General features: G+C 37.4%; 1 protein-coding gene across 1 annotated transcript in view; it reads right to left on the bottom strand.

The window, feature by feature from the left end:
• Nucleotides 1-804: 804 nt before the first annotated feature.
• rps6ka2 (ribosomal protein S6 kinase, polypeptide 2) overlaps nucleotides 805-23768 on the bottom strand; it is a 62139-nt gene continuing 39175 nt past the window's right edge. Inside the window, exons 7-21 of the mRNA XM_066678551.1 lie at nucleotides 22558-22595; nucleotides 22324-22466; nucleotides 21080-21150; nucleotides 20876-20964; nucleotides 17659-17723; nucleotides 16130-16232; nucleotides 14505-14635; nucleotides 12307-12432; nucleotides 12007-12096; nucleotides 9954-10112; nucleotides 7796-7957; nucleotides 7431-7507; nucleotides 4614-4731; nucleotides 4363-4500; nucleotides 805-1953 (exon numbers count right to left, since the gene is read on the bottom strand). Coding sequence (XP_066534648.1) covers nucleotides 1828-1953; nucleotides 4363-4500; nucleotides 4614-4731; nucleotides 7431-7507; nucleotides 7796-7957; nucleotides 9954-10112; nucleotides 12007-12096; nucleotides 12307-12432; nucleotides 14505-14635; nucleotides 16130-16232; nucleotides 17659-17723; nucleotides 20876-20964; nucleotides 21080-21150; nucleotides 22324-22466; nucleotides 22558-22595 — 1636 coding nt within the window. The 3' untranslated portion in view covers nucleotides 805-1827. The remainder of the gene's footprint in view (nucleotides 1954-4362; nucleotides 4501-4613; nucleotides 4732-7430; nucleotides 7508-7795; nucleotides 7958-9953; nucleotides 10113-12006; nucleotides 12097-12306; nucleotides 12433-14504; nucleotides 14636-16129; nucleotides 16233-17658; nucleotides 17724-20875; nucleotides 20965-21079; nucleotides 21151-22323; nucleotides 22467-22557; nucleotides 22596-23768) is intronic.

Here is a 23768-nt window from a genome sequence, read left to right as displayed (position 1 = left end):
CACACTGTCCACTGTATTGGACACAACTATTTTGTTATTTCACCTTATAGATATAATGTTAGATACAGTAGCTCATCTATTGCTGCACAGTCCTTCATCAGTGGGCACAGGATGCTGTTGGCTGGATATTGTTTGAGTGGTGGGCTATTACTGACACTGAGGTGTTCAAAACTCCAGCAGCATTGCTATGTCTGGTCTACATATACCCCCAACACACATTAACTCACACTTTGTTAGTGTCATTGCAGTTCCTGTTGGGCTCCTTTCCACTAAGGAATAGGGCGAAATAGGGCAAACAATGTATGCAGAGCAACAGATGGACTACAATTTGTAAATGTATAACTACAAAAGGCTTCTGTATTGTCAGCAGAACTGAGAGAATGGACAGTGAGTGTAGAAACAAGGAGATGGACATAATATTATGGAATAATATAATGTAATGTGTGTGTTATGTATTGTACTAGACATCTACCAATGAATATTTAAGTTATATTCAGTGGCCTTTGTCCATTTATTTTACATTCTCTACTGTACTCATTTTCTATTCTTTTGAATTTTTCTGCATATTCCTCCTACTGTTTATCAAGAACTGCCAGGAAAGGTTAGTGCAAAGCTGCGGCACTTACCACCTCCCCCAATCAAGCAAAACTTTATGAAGTGCACTTCAAAGAGATGAACAAATTTGATCCTATATATATATATATATATATATATATATATATATATATATATATATATATATATATATATATATATATATATATATATATATATAGACAAACAGAGCAAAACATACAGCCAAACACCACTGAATTCCCTAGATGTATAAATAAATAAATAAATACATATATTAATGCCTTTTTTCAGAATTATCTTTGCAACTACATAAATCATCTCTACATGGCAGAGGTCCACAAAAAAAAAAGCAGATAAGACAAAGAATTGGTTGACGAGGAAGCCACATTCTAAAACTGAGAATTACACAGTAAGGGTAAAGCAGGTCTCAAAACTTCTCAAAATGTTTCATTTCAAAATGCTTATTGTGCTTCCTGCAGCAAGTCAGAAGTATGTACGGTATTTCTTTGTTTCATTCTTAAAATCACTATGGCATGCATGTTAGTAGTTCTAGTAAAAATAAATAAATAAATAACTAAATAAATAAAACAAAAAGTTGATAATGCTGGTATATCTGCTCAGCACATTGAGTGTCCGTACATTAGTATGTTTTATCGCGCTAACCCTCAAATACTTTGCTTTCTGTCATATTTAGCTGAAAATCAACATGTGGACAAACTTATTCAGAACTCATCCAGACCATGCTCACAAAAACATACAAAGTATATGCATCAACACCCCTGAATGGCAGCAGTGTTACCAAAGCAGTACTATGTTTAATGTGCAGCAAGCAGGAATGGCTTTTCCAGACAGTTCTGAACAACCACAACCAGGTTGTAAGACAAGATTTGTGCTCTTGATTAGTACCATGACTGACCCTAACGTCTTGCTCCATTACTACAATGCACAGGCTCAGCTCCCTTCTTCACTGTTTGAGCTATACCTGACAGCAGCGACACAAAAGAAATCCAGCAAGAGCTTTAGATTTAATATTAATGACCTCAGCATTAATATTTGCAGCAGTGTTACTCTGAGCTTCCTGAATCTGCATACGTGGGGTCAAATCCATTGTGAAATTCTGCCTCTGCTCAGCTTCAGCGCTCATGTTGTTTCCTTTGCTCTCTGCCCTTGTGATCTGCCTGCTTCCTTCTCCAAGGCTGGGCTCTCGGACATCTTCACAGCATGTAGGGGACGCTGTACGTGGAAGGTGGGCTACAGGCAAGTGGATGTTAGTCTCTTCATGCCTCTCCTTTGAGCAAGGCAAGAGGACAGGACAGGCTCGAGCTTTGGAGCCTGTGGCGTCCGGTTGAGAGCAGAGTATGTGGCAGCCATCGCCCCCTAAGAGGGCAAACAATACACTGTTTAATAGACCCATCACACTGCTAAAAAAACATAACACCCTTCACATTGGCATCAAGTACAATTCCACATCTGTTGTTATAGATGCTGCATTATTCAAGCTGACTTAGAGTATGTGCCAATGTGCACTTTTTTGTCACTATATTCCACTGTGCAGCACGGCTTAGCTCGCCTCTCTGATATGATAAGGTTCGCTTTGCTAATGTCTGATCATTTGCAGTTTGAAGCTGAACACTGCTTAAAGTCCAGTTTCACCACATTGAAAACCGCTTTGGGATCACTGTCAATCCAAATTGAATTTAACTGGATAAAGGGCAAAAGGATGCTTACAGTTACAGTGCTTTTCCACAGCATGGTACAATACTTTACTCTGCTCTGTTCTGCTTGCTTTATGGTCCTTGGTGGCTGGTTTGTTTTCCACTACAAAGGCTCACCCGTGAAATGTTTACTCATCGTGTATTTGTGTGTAGTTGTTATTGAGTCTGAACACATCTTCATGCATAATTTCAGGAACATTTTTTCCTTCCTTGTTGCACCATCCATCTCTACCAATTCAATGAACTTCTGAATTCATTTGAACCTCTTTTACAAGCTGCCAATGTGAGTTGGATATTGGACTATATATATATATATATATATATATATATATATATATATATATATATATATTACCAAGTTTTGGTGAAGGTTCTGTCCAAATATTAGTTATTACAAGTTTCACCCTTTCAGTGAGCTCCCCTTATTGCACTTCAAAAGGGTTGGGGTGAGCATGTGAGATACATGTGAGATTAGCCCACAGTGCCTTTTCCAACAGCAACTAAAGTAGTTTATTGTGCTGGATGAGAAAGCAAACAGCCAGGATCTGTCACATCATCTGACAGACATAACTAAGCACAGTGATGGGGTGGGATCCATCCTACCCTCCCAGAGAGTTATCAGCTTCAGATGGCAGAAGATAGAATTTGCAATGCTCATTTTGCTTATACTGACATTTTAGATCCCTAAAATTAAGTAGATTCATTTAAATACTTTAATTCAGAAACCAGGTACCTCTATTAATACTGCAGTTCTTTAATAACGGCAAAGAAGCTTAACTAATTCATTGTACCTCAGTCACCCTACAGCCTGTAGTTACAAGGCTGACAATCAGAGTTCCAGAGTGAATGACCCCCTGTAATTGGCTGGACCCAGAGCCCACTCAGTAATTGCAATCCTGTTCAAATCAACCTTGATGATATGTTATTGCTACAAAATTCTGGTTCCTGTCACGTCAGTTTGGGGTGAACATCTGGGCTATGACATTTCAATCTGTGCAATCTGTTGCAGTTTGAGGGAAATTATACAGATATGTTATACTGAATGATTCAGTCAGTCAATTACAAATTCCATTACACAGCTTCACCTGGTAGAACTAGTTCTGCTCCAACAGTGTTTTAAAAAAATAATCTGTTGAAAAATCCAATTTACATTTACATTTTCCATTGACCCCAAAGTTGATCATCCGATACATATTGGGTGTTCAAATTTATTTGTTCAAAAGTGTAGCTTTTGAGCCAATATTGACTTCCTGTCACTCGCATGTAGCTTATTTCTGTTGTTTATTGATATAAAAAAATACTGGTCTTTCATCTTTCATTTTCAAACTGAATATATATTTTTCAAATACAAACTACTACAACTGCAAGTCTATATTGGCCGACACCCGGTGTCTAAAAAGGCTGGCACAGCGTTCAGCTACAAGGCAAAGTTGTGTTTATATTACAAATGCATTGTTTGCACTAAAGGGTCCGTGCAACCTTGGATGTCTCTGGATAAAATATATACATATAAGAATATATCTGTGAAAAACACCTTTTGAATAATGTAGATGCCCTAAGTGCTTAGCTACAGATCTATTACCTTGGATATTTTAGCAACATTATCCTTGTATCCTTGTAACAATGCCTAACTGAGGAATCAATATTTGCACAACAAACATGTCTTGGCTGATCTACAGGAATAATGTCAAATGTTTTTGTTTATTTTCTTTTAGATTGGTATCTTTTGGATTAATATCCTTTTAGATTATATCAGAGACATTATAAACAGATGCATTTTTTAGACATCCATGTGGTGGCGACATTGGACCTTGTTATATTTCACTAGCGACACAAATGTCATATAAGAGTGTTGGACCCCAGTGTTGAAAGGCACAAAGCACTGCACAGTCTGCCTTATTTAACAAACCTAATTCAATTCATTAACTAAATACAACAGTCTCTTTACATCAAATAATGCTGATTGACTACACTCCTCTCTACAGAGTCTCCACCAGAATATGACTGATAAATTTGCAATAAGGCACAGGTTTCCATAAAGATTTAATGTGACATCCACAAGGAGATTTACCTTGACCAACTGTGCGTCCTGTCGAACGAGATGGCTCTGGGACAGCTGATCTCGATTTACGATCCAGGGGTGCCGGAGGACCAGAGGGGCGGTTAGTCTCTGGTGAGGGTCAACGTGTAGCATTTTTGTTACAATGTCCTTTAAAAGAACAGAACAAATAATAATAATTAGAGTAATTTAAATCACAGTGCATTTACGGAATGTAGCACGTATACAAAATTTACATAGTTCACAGACGAGTATGCTCTAACCTTAGCAGCATCAGATACTGTGTCCCAGTTGCCCCCAGAAAGGACATATTTGCCACTGCCAATTCGAGCCAAGATTTCCTCTGGAGTGTCATCGGGACCGTTAGCGAATGGTGTAAATCTGTTGGGAGACAGTGTGTGAAAAGTTGAGTGTGAAACCACATTTTCTTGAGACATTCTGGTAAAACAAGGTGAGAGAGATTACAGAAAACACTTCTCTTTATTATCCCGTTAAAGCCCATTTTCTAGGTGTTATTTTTAGCTGCTGCATTTGGCCAGGTTGAGAGAGATGAAATGTGGCTTTACAGATGCCCTGATTACACAGAGATTTAAAGCTCAACAAACAGACAGGAACATTAAATTTTTGTGTGGCTCGATTCCCGATAGCGCAGTTACTCTGTGTGCTGGCTGCAGACTTGACCCGGGCTCCCCCTGTAATCCCTCCGACCCTGCTGCAGAAATTTGTATGAATGGCAAGTGGGAGGGAGAGAGCTTTTGAATAGTGTTTTCACATGTTTGTACTGCGGCAAGATGGGTCAGTGGTGGATTTTATTTAAAGTATGGACAGGTGTTGCATGAACAGCTCTGAGGCCGAATCCCTCCCACGAGGCCAAGCTGTTGACTTGAGAGAACACACTTCAAAATATCTGAGCTACGAAAAAAGGGTACAAAAAAAGAGTGAAAGTCTGTAGAATTACAGACTTTACTAGTTCAAACTTCAGTCATGAGCCTTGACAGACAGAAAATCACTGTTGCATGATACTGGTAGAACAGTGGTGAATGTTTATATTTTATATCTATATGCTTACTGCCCCCTAGTGTTCACTAGTGTGTGTGTATAAATGTGTTTCACTTCTATTAGAATTAACATCACTTTATTAGGTCACTGTACTTGTGCATGCACACAGAGAAAAATTTTCTCTACATTTAAACCAATCTGTGCAGTGAAACACATTTACACACAAACACACACTAGTGAACACAAGGGGGCAGTAAGCACACATGCTCGGAGCAGTGGGCAGCCCTAGCCATGGTGCCTGGGGAGCGGCTGGGGATTGGGGGTGCCTTGCCCAAGGGCTCTTCAGTCATGACCTGCCGGCTCTGGGGGCCTTCCGGTTACAAGTCCAGTTCCCTAACCACCAGGCCACGGCTAGCCCCCATGTGAACACATGTAGTGAACACACAGTGATAATTAAACTCTTTTGTAAAGTTTAAGTTGTGAGCTCATTGACTATGGTCATTGTTCAATATGCCAGCCATATTGGAAGTAGTAAATGCTGGAAAAAATGTTCATTATTTTTTTAGCCAGTGGAATTAATAGAGAGGGGCTGATGTAGCATAGTGAGGCCACACAGCAGACTGGGGTTACATCTGCTGCCAGGCAAGGCTCCTCATTCTAGTATTTTCTGCTAGAGATTAAAAAAAATAAGAAGAAAAATAAAAAACTGCTTTAAAAAAACATCCTATATAATATATACTTCTGTGAGTTAAATGTTTGAGAGAATTTACAAAATGACATTTTGTTCACTGCATTTTAAGTGTCCCAACTGGAAATGGATTTTTTAAATCTATTATTAACACACATTAGTCACACAGCTACAGGATCCTGGGTTCAAGTCCCGCTCCTGGTGACTATCTGTGAGGAGTTTGGTGTGTTAACCCCGTGTCTGTGTGGGTTTCCTCTGGGTGCTCTGGTTTCCTCCCACAGTCCAAAAACACACGTTGGTAGGTGGATTGGCGACTCAAAAATGTTCATAGATGTGAGTGTGTGAGTGAATGTGTGAGTGTGTGCCCCCCCCAGGTTGTGTTCCTGCCTTTTGCCCAGTGATTCTGGGTAGACTCCAGACCCACCGTGACCCAGAACTGGATAAGTGTTTAATGAATGAATGCATGAATAACCATTATCATTATTGCCACTAATAAAACAAGACGTTTTAAACAGCAACTGTACTTTAGTGATAACTGAGCTAAAAGTGAAGTTCATGCTGTGAAAAGTGTCACTACCCTTTTCTGAAATACACTAAAGAACACTTTGTTATGGCTACTATGTATGTGTACTTGCCACAGAGGACATTTTACAAATATGATTTCACTTGCAAGCAACGCTATGTTAAGCACTACAAACATTTCCCTAAATTTATCAGTCCGTGAACTGGCTGCCAGTGAAAAATAACGCTTCCACCATTACTAAAAAATAATTTTGTTCTGTGATTTGACTGTCAATTTTGAGCCTAGTAAAAAATATTTGTATTAGTTCTTTCTTTTTGTTTCTTGAATAAATGTTCATGATTTATGTTAATAATTAATTACAATAAAACTTTACCTATTTGTTTAACAAAATGCAGTTTTATTGAAGGATAGATATTTTTGCAGTGACAAAACTAATGATCATGTTTAACAATTAATGTGTATTATATAACTTGTGAAGCAAATATTGATATACTGAGTTCATTATTTAGGATGAAGTGAATATACCTCTAATATGTATTTCAAAGTAAGATTACCATTTTGTACTTCTTGTCACTGACTGTTTGACTTTCTCTTTTGTCCCTACTTCAAAATTATAATTTGCAGAATTGTATTTAAAAAAATTACAGTATTAAGTATTATTATAACTTATTTTTTGATTCATTACACCCATCCTACAAAAATGCCTCAAATTATATAAACACACAGTGCATCATGAAAATATAAAACAATGCTCTATATGTTATAGCTTTGTCTTACTGAGAATTATAAGAGAATTTATAAAGAAAATAAATTATTAAATAGTTATTAAATATTTTTAATGTGAAATAGAAGATTTCAAGGTCAGGTTACCCTGCGAGCATGGTATAGAGTAAGATTCCTAGACTCCAGATGTCACAAGCAGCATCATATCCCTGCTTCTTCAGAACCTGCAAAACACAATGCATATTTATGTCAGGGCATAACAAGGCACAGCTTAATACAAATCAAACACACACATTTAGGACTTTGTAATATGCATTAAAAAGGAGAAAATGGAGAAAAAGCAAAATTCTTCTCTTCATGATTGACAATCTAAAAAAGTCCCTACTTTCTGGAATATTGACTAAACTTTGAAATTTAAATAAACATTGTTGCTTTCTGTTATTTTTTTGTTGTTTCTAGTTCTCATATAAAAGATATGCACTAGAAAGAGCAGTAATTGGTTATTTCTATACCTCTGGTGCCACAAAGTTGGCAGTGTAGCAGGGAGTCATGAGGAGGCCATTTTCAGCTCGAAGCTGTTTGGCAAAGCCAAAGTCACAGATCCTGATGGATTCTGGGTCTCCCGTCTCATCCACATACAGGATATTGCTAGGCTTTAGGTCTCTATGTACGACCTTGACAGGAACATAAAGCCACATTAATGAGGATGAACTGAAAAATAGTGATGCAATACATGTATGCATACCATATATAAAACAAGCTGTTGTTACTAACTAAGTAGATATGAAGGACACCACATTTACAGATTGAACCATATGAGTTCAATACAAATTAACCACACAAATCATAATAACAATGAATCATAAATTCATCATCTCATTTCTATATAATGTATGCTGCCATAATTAACAATTGATTAAAAACAAAAAGAATGTAACACTGTAGGAAAATATACATCTTGTCAATATAGCTGAGAATAAGTTTTTCAAATTATTTTAAGAAGAGCAGTGTTTTTAAGTATATTTTTTCCATTGGCTCTATTACACGATATTTTGTCTTTTGATTAATTAATGAGGATGTTAATTAATTTTGTAGTGTAACTGGCAGCTGGCATGATCCAAAATATCCCTTTTCAAATGGTGACTTAATTTCACAACATTCAGATGATTCATGCTAACACTCCATCTTATTGCAGAAAGTAACAAAGGCAGTAACTCAAAATATGTGTAAATGTATTTTTGGAGTAAATGTATGTAGGTGTAAACAGCTGTAGCTTGTGTTGTTTTCAGAGTACAATAATGGTGGAAATTAATAATTATTTCCTGTAAATAACTCTTGCAAATGGCTAAAATTGAATGGCCCATGTTCATGAATTACTGACAGCAATAAATCCATTCTGGGTGGCATGGTGGCACAACAGCTAGCATCGTAGCCACACAGCTCCAGGGTCCTTGGGTTGTGATAAGACTGTAGTTTGTTCTACATGTATCTGTGTGAGTTTCCTCTGGGTGCTTCGGTTTCCTCCCACAATCCATACTATATTTACCACATTTGTGACTATGTGAGTGTGTAAGTGACTGTGCTGTGAAGGTAGGACTGGTGCCCTGTCCAGGGTGTGTTCCTGCCTTGCACCCAGTTATTCAGATTATTTCTGGAATATAGTGGATTTCTGGGGTAATTTGGGGCCTTTTCTCAAAACACAAGAATCTGTTAATTCTCTTAAACATTTATTTAAGTGACAAAAGTACAAAGAAAGGATTTCCAAAGATTCCACTCCCCAACTTGATTGTATGGTTTAAATACAAACAAATAAAAAGCCTGATGCCTGCACCTCCAAAAAAATGTACGGACAGGGCAAAATAAAAGTGAAAAGTTCATAGAAAGTTTATTTCACACTGGTTTGTAGCATTACAATATGAGCAGGTGACTATAAAAGATTATTCACCAAAAGAATATTCACCAAAGGCTGCTGGGTAATGATTCAGGAAATCTAAAGAAATACCAGTCCATAAGGGTCCACTGGACAGCAGTGTTGAATGAGCATGACCTTTGAACCCTCAGATGGCACTGCATAAGGAACTGTCATAATTCCCTGATAAATAGAGCCACATGGGCTTGGGAGAATAAAAAAAATGCATGTCTTAATAAGGACTGCCACTGCATAAAAAAAGTATCATGAAATCTGTTATGAAATGAGAAACCATTTATAAATTCTATGGACGTTCATGGTAATTTCAGCAAGACAATGCCAGGCAAAATTCTGCATGTGCTACAAAACATGCCTTTGAAAATACAGGGTGCTTATGTTTGACTGGCCTGCCAGCAGTCCAGATATACCTCCTATAGTACATCATGAAGTGGAGAATCAGGCTACTGTGACCATGGACTGATGAGCAGTATTTTATCAAGTCAGAATGAGCATAATTTCCACTGGCAAAATTTTAACAATTAGTAAGTGTATTTCAGGCATGAAATTCTAAATATATTTTTATTTACAATGTACAAAGTACAATCTAGTTGTTCTGAGAAAACACTGGAAATATTTGTTTATACTTTTGTCAAAAAAAACCAAAACAAAACAAAGTCATATTAATGTTTTAATGCATGTCCTATGTCAACATGAATATATATGAAGTGGGTATGTAAGATGAGAGAGTGAGAAAAACAGACCCCCTGTGAGTGTAGATATTCCACAGTCTTGGTGATGGTGCACAGCACGGCTGAAGCCTCTCTTTCTGAGAAGCCTTTCTGACGCAGGATTCTGTCCAGCAGCTCTCCTCCTCGCATCAGTTCCATCACCAGGTACACATACTTCCCATCATCATAAACCTGCAAGAAAAGAATACAGCTCTCTCTAATCTCTCTCTGCTGTCTCTCTCTCTCTAGCCCCTGGCCCTTTGCAGCACTGCACACAGACTCAGAGATTCCAGCCAGTAGAGTGCAGGGCTTATGCAACTGCAACATCATGTTCAGACAAATGGTTTAGTGACTGGACTGTTCTGGAACCTTGGAGAAGATGAGGCACCTGAGTTGAATGAACATTAAGTAATGTGGTTCCTATAAGGCTTCTTCAGTTGATTCAAAATTTTTGGGATTGATCACTGTGATGTGATATGCTTCAATTAAAATAGATCATGTTATATCTTAGTGATTTCTAAGGGAAAAAAGGGTAACATGAAACCTAGTTTAGGAAACATGTTGTTGGTTCAATTTCTACAGGACGAGAGAAATATGATATGTTGGAAAAAAGGGAGATAACTGAGTATTGTCACTTTACAACCAAATAAGAGCAGTGAATTTCCAGTGGTGAGCCCATTAAAGGCAATAGTCATAATTCTAATAAAAAAAAACACCATTTCCTTCACCATTTGCTAGCTCTCAGGTATGCTTGCATGCTTGAAAATACGTGTATTAGACCCCAGTGTCTATAAATGTGTTAAAAAAATAATAATAAAAAATAAAATGAAAACGTCATCTATGTCCAGTATGTTAGGCTTTCTCTCTCATCACATTTGGAGGTTTTTAGGTTTTTGAAGAGACATTGAAAAGCATGAACCAAGCATGAACATTGAAAAGCACGAACCAAGATGAGGATATTGCTCTATTCCTGTTCCATAGGTTGGTACTATTGTCTAGTACCAACAGACAATAGTGTATGGAATATTCAGGAGGGCACTAACATGAAAGGAAAAACAGATCGAATGTGCCATATAACTGAACGACTCGAGTTACAAATTAGTTTTTACATATAGGTTAAAATTTAGCCACATACAAACAACTTTTTTCCCCTAAACTTACCATTCCACCTTAAAAGAGGCAGAGCTTCTGAACATAAACAAACCAGAAAACAGCGTTTTCCCACAGACATAAATGTTGCTTTAAATTTCCTGTATTCCAGTGGAATTCATAAGTGACATGCATTATAGTAGCTCAAGTGTAAACTTTAAGGTGACTGTTATATGGATTACAATACCGTCTGTTCAAAATAAAACACATCTACAAAATAGTAATTTTACAGGAGAAGAAAAACCTTCTTAACGTTCAATGGAAATCAATGTAATTTTGGAGCTGTTCTACTGGTCCATTCATTGTGAAATTTTTCACACAATGTGAAAGACAGATGCTGTGTTCAAACGATGTAGTAAACAGAATTGACAAAAATGGAAGTACATTTCCAGCTGCTTTAAAACACACATAGAAACCAGGCATAAATGCAGCCATGTATGACTTACATTAGGTGTTATTTCAAATATCCCCTGAACCCTCTGTACCCTCCTATTTTTATTTTAGATTTTTGATTTTGTGTCAGTCATCACAGAACTTCACTATCAAACAATTTGAAAAAAGGAAAACTAAATCTGGGTAGTTTTTGCCATGACCAAGCTCATTTACTTTTCAATATTGACATCACAGAACAACCAGAAAAAAAAGAAAAAAAATAATATATATATATATTATTTGTTAACATAAATATTAAGAAAAATCCCCCAGATTTAAAAATTAAACATAAAAAAGATAATAATCATGCAATATTTTATGTTTTGGCTTTTCTCCCATTTATGCTATGGGATGCAAATTTGAGTATGAGAAATAAAGTACTGGGTGAGACACTGGTCAGCAGACACAAATAAAGCACATATTATGTCATTAAAATGTATGACTTATGCCAGGGGAACACGAAAGTTTGATAGTACATAAACATTTTTCTTTAGACTTTACTCACATCTTTCAAAGTAATGATGTTGGGGTGCTGTCCATATCGCAGAAGGACCTCAATCTCCTCAGATGGGTCCTTTTTAGCTTTGTCAATGATCTGAAAAAAAAAAAACAACCCAAAGACTGTCAGAGCACTGCCTCAGAAAACAACTGTGATATCACGACTCAGTGTATGCAAAGTGTAAAATTAAATTATTAATGCCATTAAAGGCTATGGGAGTTTTTCAATGCTGCTGGTAGGCTCTTCTGTCAAACAGAGGGGTTCAAAGCATACATTTTTTTTTTTTTTATTAAAAAATTCCCTTACTTTAACCGCATATTCAACACTTGTGATTCTGTGGATGCAGCGTTTGCAGACTGAATATGAGCCAATGCCAATGTCCTCCTTTATTTCATAGCCATCTGTAAAATGGATGTTGTTACCGTGAAGTTGCTGGAAAATAGCAAAAAAAAAAAAAAAAACACAGAGGATTAGTTAATCGTTGTATCAAAAAAAAAAAATTAAACTTTCTGCTAACAATGCCCTTGCACATGAATTTTTACATCAGTCAATGTCATAATTTTTAAATCCCATACTGAAAAAAAGCTTCTAATCCTTCCATATTCATAGGATTTTACATCAGTTTTACACTGATCATTGTTATTATGCCTTCGGAATATGGCATTCAATTCTTATAAAAGTTCAAATCCAAACACTTTCCTTGTTTCACTGGAAGTGACAGAATAGAAAAACTTGAGCAAAACAATACTCTTTTTTGAAGTAAAAAAAATAACAAATAATACAGAGAATATGCAAGCCTTTGTAGGGGAATCCAAGGCTCAGTCTGGCAAGCTAAAAATCGATACAGATTCATGGCAGAGGTTTAAATTCCCATGTTGTTTATGTTCAACAGAAGTGTACAGACAACCTCAGCACAATGTCAGACCAGAACATCTGGCCCTGTCTGTCACCAAGAGACCAGAGTGTTCTCCCAAATCAATAGCATTCACACCACCACACTTCAGTGGATTTACTCACCTAGGCAAGATCCATCTGGCAGAATCAGATCAGCTTATGCAATAGGAATATGTTTTTTTTTTCTTTTTTTTTCTGTAGAATGCTCAAGTGAGCCTCTGTGGAATAAGGCCTGGAAATGCTGTGTCTGCAATGCTAACCCAAGGTTGAAAAAGGAACAGTGACCAGAGACGAAGGCCAGACATATTAAAATGACAAACCAAGCTGAGTAGTCCTAAAAATATAGTGATAAAATAGCATCAATGATCTTAAAACCTGCTGTTTTAAATCCTCACTTTTTCAACAAATGTATGCCAAAGCCTGAATCAGTGAATGTCAGGAAGCTCTATTAATTCAATAACTACTAACCCTTTGCTAAAGTAAAGGGAATAGCATTGGAAACTGCAAAGAGCGTAGATGTGGTAGTATATGTAAATAATTCTTCAATATTAAAGAGGCATATAATGCATTAAGAGGACATATCTTAGCCTTGGATAGCCTATCTGCACAATACTAATGCAGACTTGTCTTAAACCAGAAGCAGTGCAGCACAACAGGAAAGCAGAACATTCTGAAATGCTATGGTTTATGGTTTAAGTGGAAAATGGGAACCAATGTGCTTACCACTTTAAAATGTGCTTCATTTTACATAACTGTGTTCCAGTTAGAAGAAAAAATCACAGTACAGCTTGGTTTAGAATGTTGAGTGGATAATATCCTAGATATTGTCGCCCAATATTTCACATATTTTACAAATATATTACATTTCCCACATACAACACAATACAAACAGCTCAGACATGACCTGACAAAATGATTTGATATTTAAAAAACAATAATGCAAAGAGAGGAAAATGAACAATGGTCATTATCACCCTCCTTAGCCCTCATGCACGCTCCACAACAGAGAAATAAAATCAAAAACAAATACGGTAATAAATGGCAAAAGTTCCATGAAAAATGTATTTTCACTGAAGAAGGAACAGAGAGAATATATTCTGATTTAGGAAAAGAAGTGTGAAGGAAAATGACAGCAAAGGAACAATATGCCAAAAGTAAGATCACATACTTTACAGAAGGTGCCCACTGTGAGTTATACATAAAATATATCTGGAGGGCACGCCAAGACTGCAAATTTCCTAATGGAACAACAGGCTGCCACTGTAAATAAGAAGCTGTTCTTAATGACTTGCCTGGTCAAATGAAGGTTAAATAAATAAAAATAAAAATACATCCAAAAGTGCAAAATGTTTTCCTAGCTGGCAATGTCAATAGACTGAATAGTCCCAGGTTCTGTTTTTACAGCAATTGCATATTTTTTCCTTTAAGGAAATCAACTGCAAATGTACACACAGTTTAAGGTGCCAACTTCTACTCAATAAAATGTTGATCTGGACTGAGAACCACAAAAATGCATGAATACTCAAATATTCCCTGTACATGAATGGATCAAAAAGACAATTTAGCTTAAATTGTATGTGTGAGAGTTATGTATATGTAGTCAGGCTCACCTGTACTATAGGGTTGACTGAGTTCTGTCTGGTATCTGTTATATTCTGCTCCGGCCCCAGGTTAGTGGCTACAAAGCTGAAGCCTCTGAAAAGCTGATGAGCATTAGCACTGGGAGGAACGCCAGGTGAATCTGAGGGCAGACAACATACCCAAAAAAGAAAAAAAACCACTCACACTCAGCATGGCAACTAGGACCCAAATTATCTATGGATGGAAAGTCACTATTGATCTATGGCAAGTGGTATGAATTGATTTTCAGAAGGTCATTCTCACTGTACAGTTCTGGCCTAGAGGCTCTTCCTGAACTGGCTGCTGGCTTTTGTCATGAAAGCCAAACCATGACTGGTGCTTTAATGTTATTAGCACTTGTCAGACCCAAACTATTACATCAGAGTCAATTCAAGCAAACTCGTACACGTAAGGTCTATTGAGTAATGGAAATAAAATGCTGCTGTACTGTCCTAAAATTATGTATTAGTTTTTCAGCAGGATCAAATTTGTCCAGAGATTACCCTGTTTTACCCGGTTTTGGATAGGCTTTATGGTATTAATTCACAATGCCACCACGTTGCATATCTTATTATTTTGACACTATAGGCAGTGTAATACATTGTCACAAAAACATTCTTGTCAATTACACTTTGGTGATACATCATGAAAATAATATTAACAGATGTAAACAGTGAAGCATAATAGTCTCATTTGATAAAAGAAAAGTAAAACAAGATCAGACACTTGTAGCATAATGAATGCAGCATTTAGACATTTACTGATTTACAAGATGCATCAACGAGGTGATTGTAATATGTCCATGTTACATAAACATGTCAAGGAAAATTAAGAAAAAATTGAAAATTCAGACATTTTTTACATTTTGTAGATAAATGGTAATTTATCAGTTTTATGGATATAACCTCAAATAGACTTTTTGGCAGACTACACAATCTGGAAATAAAAGATATAGGAGTGGTTCCCCAGATAGAGATTATGTCTATTCTTTGACTATATTATTCTTTCAATGGAAAAATCACAATACAAAATGCTGTGTGGTCCAGGACTAGGCTTTATCCCTGTCTGGGTGAGAAACAACCCCATAAAATTTTAAACAATACTGCAGAAGGTATTGCATATTTGAAAGAGACAATAAGTAAAGTTTTGTTGTTTTTTACTTTATGCTGAGGGAAAAAACTTATGTTATGTTTTGACAGTGACGGTTTTGTAGGCAGCCACATGCTCACATTATGTCATTTTCAAAACATGTCCCACAGACATAAATATTCCAAATTTACATAAAACATACATAATATTTAGAAATGTAAGGCACATTTTTAAAAAAAGTGACTTTCTCTGAATTGTGAAGTAATTTGTGTTGAAATATAAATAACTCTACATATATGCTACAAGCAAGCTAACACTTGAGCACACTGAAATGACACTGCATGAAAGTCTTTTGACAACCAGTGAAGTTGCTGGCTACCAAGTAATGACACATCTTGAGAGGTCTATGATGTAATGTCTGAAACAGTTCTGTCCAGTCTATGGAAATCACATGTTTAATATAACAAACATCTGAAGTAAACATTAAGTATAAATTACATATGGCATAGCTCCACTTAACATTTACCTGTTGGAGTACGGGAGGTGAACTCAGGGTCAAAATGGAAGGTGTCCTCTGGTCTGCCCACTGCAGGCTTGAATGGAGGTTTGATTTCTTTTCTGTATAATTTCTGTTAATTGACATAGAAAGAGACATATAGAAAAAGCATTTCAAAAATGTTCTTTAAAGTCTTGGTTAGATTAAATGATAGGAACAAGACTGAGGACAGATGTCAGTTAGCATGGTCTCAGTAATTTCTTCTTTGGACAATTTTCACTTAGAAATTAATAGCCTCTATCTCAGTAACAGACCAATGCTTGTGTCATGTAGGTGAAACAAAATAGAGACAAAAGTATTGTCTGAGGTCGAAACTAACAACTTGATCTAAAGGACTGCTACTTAATCCAGGCCTGACCAGGCTCCAGAATCATTGGGTTTGAACTGGGTCTGAGCAGATTCTTCATGTGCAGAATTGGCCTAAGTTTTGTCTCGTAATGACTGAATCTTTAAGTAAATATAACACTCTCATGCATTTAGTTTTAGCTTATTCTCGTTTAAGTTACATTAATGCCTATCTGCAATCGGCAAAGCTTCGGAGTTATCATTTGAGGCCTGGGTGAACATGTCCCTGAACAAACTTATGAGATGAAAGGCAACAGCACATCAGTTGTTTTTCCACCACAGATGAAGATAGGAATGAGATAAAGGAATTTTGACACTTCTTCAATTTTACAATTTTTACCACTTTAGAAGAGCAAGGCTAATAGGTGATCAGCAGAATGTGGTTACTGAATTACACATGTATACAATACCAGTTTATCTCAACAGGTTATGTTCTGACAACACAATGAAAAGAGAACGGAAAACTTTGAGAAGTTTTGATCATGTTTTAAATTTATCAATACTACTTGCCTGTGGGGAAATATAATGTGCAAGTTAAAAAGACTTTCTTTACTCTTCAGATGAGTTGTATTATGAACTCAGCTGGGGAGCTGACTTGCATGCCTGTCTTAAGACATTTTAAATCTGGTGGCCATGATGCTTGTCCTATACACATGCCCATTATTCCATTATTAATGTCACTAAAGGACAGCAGGGCTTATTGCACCACTGGAACAGAGCTTTTGTGATATTGTTCATCTTCAAACTCATTTTAAACAGCTTGGTTTTTAAGGCTTAACAAGAGAAGTTTCAGAGAAGAATTGGAACAGTAATTTGGGATGTAGAAAAAGACAGGGAGGAGTGCTTTCTTGCAGAATTTCATCATGCAGAATACAACTCCTAATCTATACACAGTCCTCAATTCACCCTGAGTGTGGCCTCCTGTGAGAGGTTTATGTAAGATATATCTGTGTGCGTGTGTGTGTGTGTGTGTGTGTATGAGAGAGAGAGAGAGAGAGAGAGAGAGAGAGAGAGAGAGAGAGTGAGAGATAGTGAGAGGTGAAGAAAGAAATCTTCAGAATTTTCCATCTTTTAAAATCTTGATCAGATCCTTATGGAAGAACATGCAGTTAGACTGAAACAGCATTTTCCAGCAGTCAAGAATGGACACTCACATTCCAGTCTATAGTTGCAAAGAAGTGATGCCTTTTGATTTCCTCCACACCATCAGGCCCAGCTCCTACAGATAAAATGAAAAGGGGCAACATCAAAACGGTATACTAGTGTGTACACACCCACTACAATAACACGATCGTTATCAAATTCATATCAATTACCAATACCAATTAATATCAAGAGGCCATGCAGATAGTAGAGATGTACCGATGATGAATTTTCATGGCCTGATTTCTTTACCGATGGTGGATTTTGTTAGCCTACTAACATTTAAAATTCTTGTTCACTGAGTTCACTTTATAGGATACGGCTACAAGTTTTAGGCATAAAATGTATCATAAAGGATGCCAAAAGCTATTGCTTACCTTTAGCCACATTAACATAGCTGTGCTGACTCTTCTCAGTTGCCTACAGCAAATGCTTTGATAATAATCCCCACAGCCTGAGCAGTATGCTTAGCCTAATATGTGTTTTTCTATCACTATGGCTCTCCCAATGGAGTATTAGTAGCAGGTGAATGAGGAACTCTACATGAGTAGATAGCTAATGCGAGGCTGGCACAGGGCTGACTGCACACAGCAGTATACCTCATGCACATTTTCTCTCCGCTTCATGAATTATGTAGAGTGTGACTTGAATTCAATCACAGTTTAGAAAAACAAGCTATATCAGAGACTAGACGCCACTGCCTGCAGTCATTCACCAGGAAGATCATCTACTAAGGCATAAATAAGATTCGTCCCTGCCAGGTCTGTCCCAGAAAGATGTCTACATTGATATGAGCAACTGGCAGAAGACATGCATAAACGTACTGCCCACTTAATTAGAAATGTCTGTCTTGTAATTAACATTCCTATTACCATATTATTTGGTGTAGTGACCGTTTTTTTTTAAATAGAAATTATATTATAATTATACACAAGATAAGATGTAAAATATCCTATCATCCATTAGCCAATCCATTAGAGCTTCACATAGGGCCCACCACACTCTCTTCCTACCCTTTAGACATCAAAATTCCTTTTGAATCCTACACCTCAACACTAAGGTTGCTGTGGCCATTTTATGATCCGATCAGCAACCAGTTATCCTTAACAACTTCCAGCCCATGAGTATCCAAACCAGCCACTGTATCACTAGCTCTTCCCAGGGGTCATCAGGCAGACACCTCCCCTCGTTGGTGTTTCGCTGAATTAAGCCCACAACACCTCCAGAATGCTCAACATTGAAGTCTGGCATCCCACCCCACTCTAAGCTAGCTTTACAGTCCTACCTTACCCTTTACCATGAACAACCGTAAATGCACACTGGCCTCCCTGGTGGCTAAGGCTGTACCTAGCCCCACTGATACCGTTAATGCATGTCCAGTGCCACCAGTTCCATGTGAACTTTACATGCTACATCATCAACAATCCCAATAGCATCTCTACAGTGCATTTCCCCAAGTAATATGTGCTCTCCTTATCCACAACCACTGACTACACCTTTCAGCTTTTTCTGATAACTCCTTAGCACCTGATTATGTCTCCATGTATACCTCCCCTGTTACAAACTAGTTTTACAAGCTGATAGAATATGTTTCAGTGTGCCAACCCCTGTACATAATCTACATTTAGGGTCTTCACCTACCCACTTTCCAAGATTTTGCAGTGTTGGAAGGATGTCATAAGTTTCTCCCAGCAAAAACTTAATATGACTTGCCTCCATTGCCCACAACTCTTGCCAGGAAATCTTTTGCTTCTTCGGCACCCCTAGCCACTTAATTATGGCCTTGTTCATAACCCTTTCCATCCTCTCTACTTCTGTGATTGAAACATCATAATCTGTCAATGGCCACCTGATATGAGGCAGTAAGCCACACTTCAGACACCATAATTTCAATTTCCTTGGCAAACACAATCTATCAATGCTATTAACAGCCTTTGCCAGTTCAGCTTTTAGTCCCAAAACTTGTTCTTTATCTTTTAGCGCTGCACTATACCATCTACTTAAACTCTTCACTGGTCTCTCCAGTACTGTAGGGATAATTTTTCCTTCCATCAAAAACATTTCTTGCACACGTTTTCCTTTGACAATTGACAGACTTGTAGACCTGATTGGTTTAACTATCAGCCTAACCAACTTTAGATTATCATTTAACTTCTCCAGCAACCGCCATGTGCAAGACACAGTAGTCGTAAGCGTCATCATGTCATCCAAGTAAGCCCTAATTAGGGGAAGCTGAGTACTGTCATACAACCTTTCCCTGCCTAGAACCCACTTAGAGGCCCTAATTACTACCTCCATTGCCATAACTAAATAAGCACTGAAATAACTAAATAAGCACCAAAAGTAGGCAATCATACTCAAATTATTGAAATATTTTAATACCTCAGACAAAAATTATACAAAGCCACAAAAATCACATAACATAGTGGGAGTGTGTGCCATTTCAGGTTTGATTTGTTACAGCAATGAATCAGATTCCTCCTTTGGTCCAGTTTTTTGCATATAGTTATTTTATACATTGTATTAAATTGGTGCTATCTTTATCTTCCAACGAATAATATCTGGCCAAAATGGTTCTGTGGTCACAAACTGACCAGTGACTATGGAATAGAGATTGTTTGACAAATTGTGCATAATAGTAGAATATGGTCCATATCATCCACATTTAGAGTTTAAACTATAATAATCCTATTTCTGAAACCACTCTAGTCACCATTCCACTGGATGTGCATATTTTCATTTTAATTAACACAAATTAAATATTTTTTCCATGTACTTTTATCATCAGATCAACATTTTGATACTGTTAGGACACCTCTTTTAAAATGCATAACTTGGAGTGAGCAACTAGTGAATAATAAACTACTAGTGAAAAATATTTGTTGGGTTGGGAGTGCTGTATTGTGTGTGTCACACATTTACCTGTTGGTGTAAAACTAGCAAAACTACAGCTATCAAAAAAATATCAGGTATAACTGCCAGAATAAACGTAGCAGTTAAATACTTTTATTAATGTTGACATTCTTTATGAATATTCACTTCATTTCTGGTTCTGTTAATCATATTTCCATCATATAATTATCTTCCATCAATAATACTGAAGAAAAAAATAGAGTTCAAGCTGCGACTTCTAAAAACAGAGAGAAATAGCAGGATATGGCAACTGCCTCTTATAAATCCCACATATCTCTGTCATGAAGAAAATGTCAGAGACTTCAGATACTGTACCTAATCTGTTGGATGGATTCCTTTTAAAGAGCGCACGCAGTAAGCTTTGCACCTCTGGGCTTAAGAATTGTGGCATGCCAAGCTTTGCCCTGAAAAAGAGAAATATTAATCACAGATCTTCCTCAATGGCACCTGCTTAGTATTTAAAAAAAAAACCAAAATAAAACTACAACAGAACTACCAATAATGTTTAAACTATCTTACTTGAGAATAAGTGCCATGGTCTCTTTGCGGTCTTTGCCTTGAAAAGGCAGAGATCCAGTCAGCATTTCAAACTGTGGGGGAGAGAGTAAAAGCTGTGTCAGGCTTTGAAGATGGAAGGCTTGGGTTATTTCTATATATATTTATTTAATTTTTACAGACGTTATAATAACATAATATACTCAGCATCATTTCAGAGCAACAGTTATTGCAACAGCTCAGTCGGTGATATCTCCCTGCTTGGAGTTATGTAATCTATTTTTCCCTGTGAGTGACTGAGTGAGTGAGTGTGTGAGTGAGCACATTTTCAGGCAGCACTGTACTGTGGATACTTGGAGGTGGGCCAGTGCTCAGTGCGATGGAGCTGTTGCTAAATTTATCCACTCGCTTTTCAATGCCATCTTCAAAGAGATGAAGAATGACATCAGCAGTTTATGGATGTTGGTACAAATAATACACATGTGATAGAGAATCTGATTACAGTATAAAACACTACCTAGAATCTAACATAATATAAATCATCAGTTTGTTATTGCAATCAGTGCATCATTCATTTTCATAAGCAATGAGAAGCACTGGCTGCATTTTAAACACTTTGAAATATATTTTTTCTAACTGCTTAAAAGCTGTTGTTGCAATTGAGAGCTGTTGATCTTATTTGCAGTGCTGTAGCATTAAATGTAATTTGGCCCAACAATGCCACAAAGTCGTCAAGACTTTGAAAGGCGAGGATGAGGATTCTCGAAGGGCATGTCCTAACTCCAGCCAAGCTAGGTGCAAAACAACAATCTAAGCTTTTAGTGTTTTTTAGGCATTTGCAGTGGTGCAAAATTTAAAAAAAAATGTCAGCCATGGTTTTATTTTTGTAAAACACAAACTAACACTGATGTGCTGCTCAATCAAAAATATAAATGCTGAATTTGTATTTGTGTCTAAAAACCTGCAAGGTCTGCTTTTTCAAGAATGCTGCAATTTCAGCCTGCAGTTAGCTGCAATGAAAAATCTTGAAGTCAGTCATTAATTATAAAAGGAAAATGAGCACGCTGAAAGAATTATTTGAATCATTCAAACATCTTAATCATTAACCATCTAAAATAAATAAATAAATCACTTAAGAAGTCCAAAGAAAGCATGCTTTTCTGAATGAGGTTAACTGGAAGATCCACTGTACTCTGAGGAAACATCCCAAGACCCCTTCAGTTTTTATGTTGGAGCAATGAACCTTCTTTACCTCCAGAATAACTCACCATAAGGACTCCAAATGACCACCAGTCAGCACTCTGCGTGTGTCCTCTTCTGTTGACGACCTCTGGGGCCATGTACTCGATGGTCCCACAGAAGGAGTAAGCACGCTTGTCATGATCTATTGCTTCTTTACTAAGGCCAAAATCTGAAAGAGGAAGAGAGATAGTTCAGAAGTAAAAAAAATTTAAAAATTCTGATCAAGTGATGGAACAAAGAACAAAGGAAATGTTGCTTACCAGTGATCTTTATATGACCTTCCTCATCAAGAAGAATGCTGTAAATAAGGAAATATATTTATTTGCAGCATTTTATTTTAAAACTAAATCCATAATAATCTGTGGAAGAAACATTAAAAAAAAGCTTCTATTTGAACTACAAGTAGAGGTTTTTTCAATTAATTTAAGCAGTATCAAATAATTATTTGTCTACTGGGTAAGAAAAAAGTCCATAGTAATAACATTTATTGAATGATTGGCGCAGCAGGTAGTGTCGCAGTCACACAGCTCCAGGGACCTGGAGGTTGTGGGTTCGATTCCCGCTCCGGGTGACTGTCTGTGAGGAGTTGGTGTGTTCTCCCCGTGTCCGCGTGGGTTTCCTCCGGGTGCTCCGGTTTCTTCCCACAGTCCAAAAACACACATTGGTAGGTGGATTGGCGACTCAAAAGTGTCTGTAGGTGTGAGTGAATGTGTGTGTGTCTGGGTTGCCCTGTGAAGGACTGGCGCCCCCTCCAGGGTGTATTCCCGCCTTGCGCCCAATGATTCCAGGTAGGCTCTGGACCCACCGCGACTCTGAACTGGATAAGCGGTTACAGATAATGAATGAATGAATATATATATTTGTATTCTACCAAGCCGAGAGGGTGAAGGCTAACACACATTTCCCCAAGACATCTAAAGCCAGCTACTACCTCTTTTCAACCTGTTGGTGATGCAATTTGAACACATCTTTTATAAACATCCCTCCCTGCTGATTGTGGTACGCTGGGCAAGACTCTTGTGAGCTGGAATGATTGAAGATGTGTTTGCAGTAGTCTGGTGTTCTGTGAGTTGCCTTTAGCTACATGTCATTAATCATTCGCAGCACGCTGAGAAGAGTGTCCAGCTCTCCACCAAGCCCTACCATGGCGCCACATCTCCTCATCCCCCATGTCCCCTTCAGGGAAAACAGGCAAGAGCAGGAGATGTCTCCCTTGCACTCTCAATGAGCACCACTTCATTATCTCTCGTTGATCCTCTCTCTTGAGAGCCAATTCAAAATATAAGGCAGCCTGGCATTGCTATTGTTGGAGCAAACTGTAGAGCTCAGCTGAAAAGGAAGCTGTGTGTGGTGTGTTACTGTCTGCCAGAACAGGAGGAAAGCGTAGGTTTCAGTTGTCTCTGGGGGGGGGGGGACTTGACAATGCTTCTAAATCCAGCTGTACACAGGTGCTACATTAACTGCTCCATAG

Source organism: Hoplias malabaricus, chromosome 8 (genome assembly GCF_029633855.1).
Source record: "Hoplias malabaricus isolate fHopMal1 chromosome 8, fHopMal1.hap1, whole genome shotgun sequence".
In the NCBI taxonomy this organism is placed as follows: Eukaryota; Metazoa; Chordata; class Actinopteri; order Characiformes; family Erythrinidae; genus Hoplias; species Hoplias malabaricus.
Note: the sequence above shows the minus strand (reverse complement) of the source record. Positions and strands in the feature narration are given on the sequence as shown.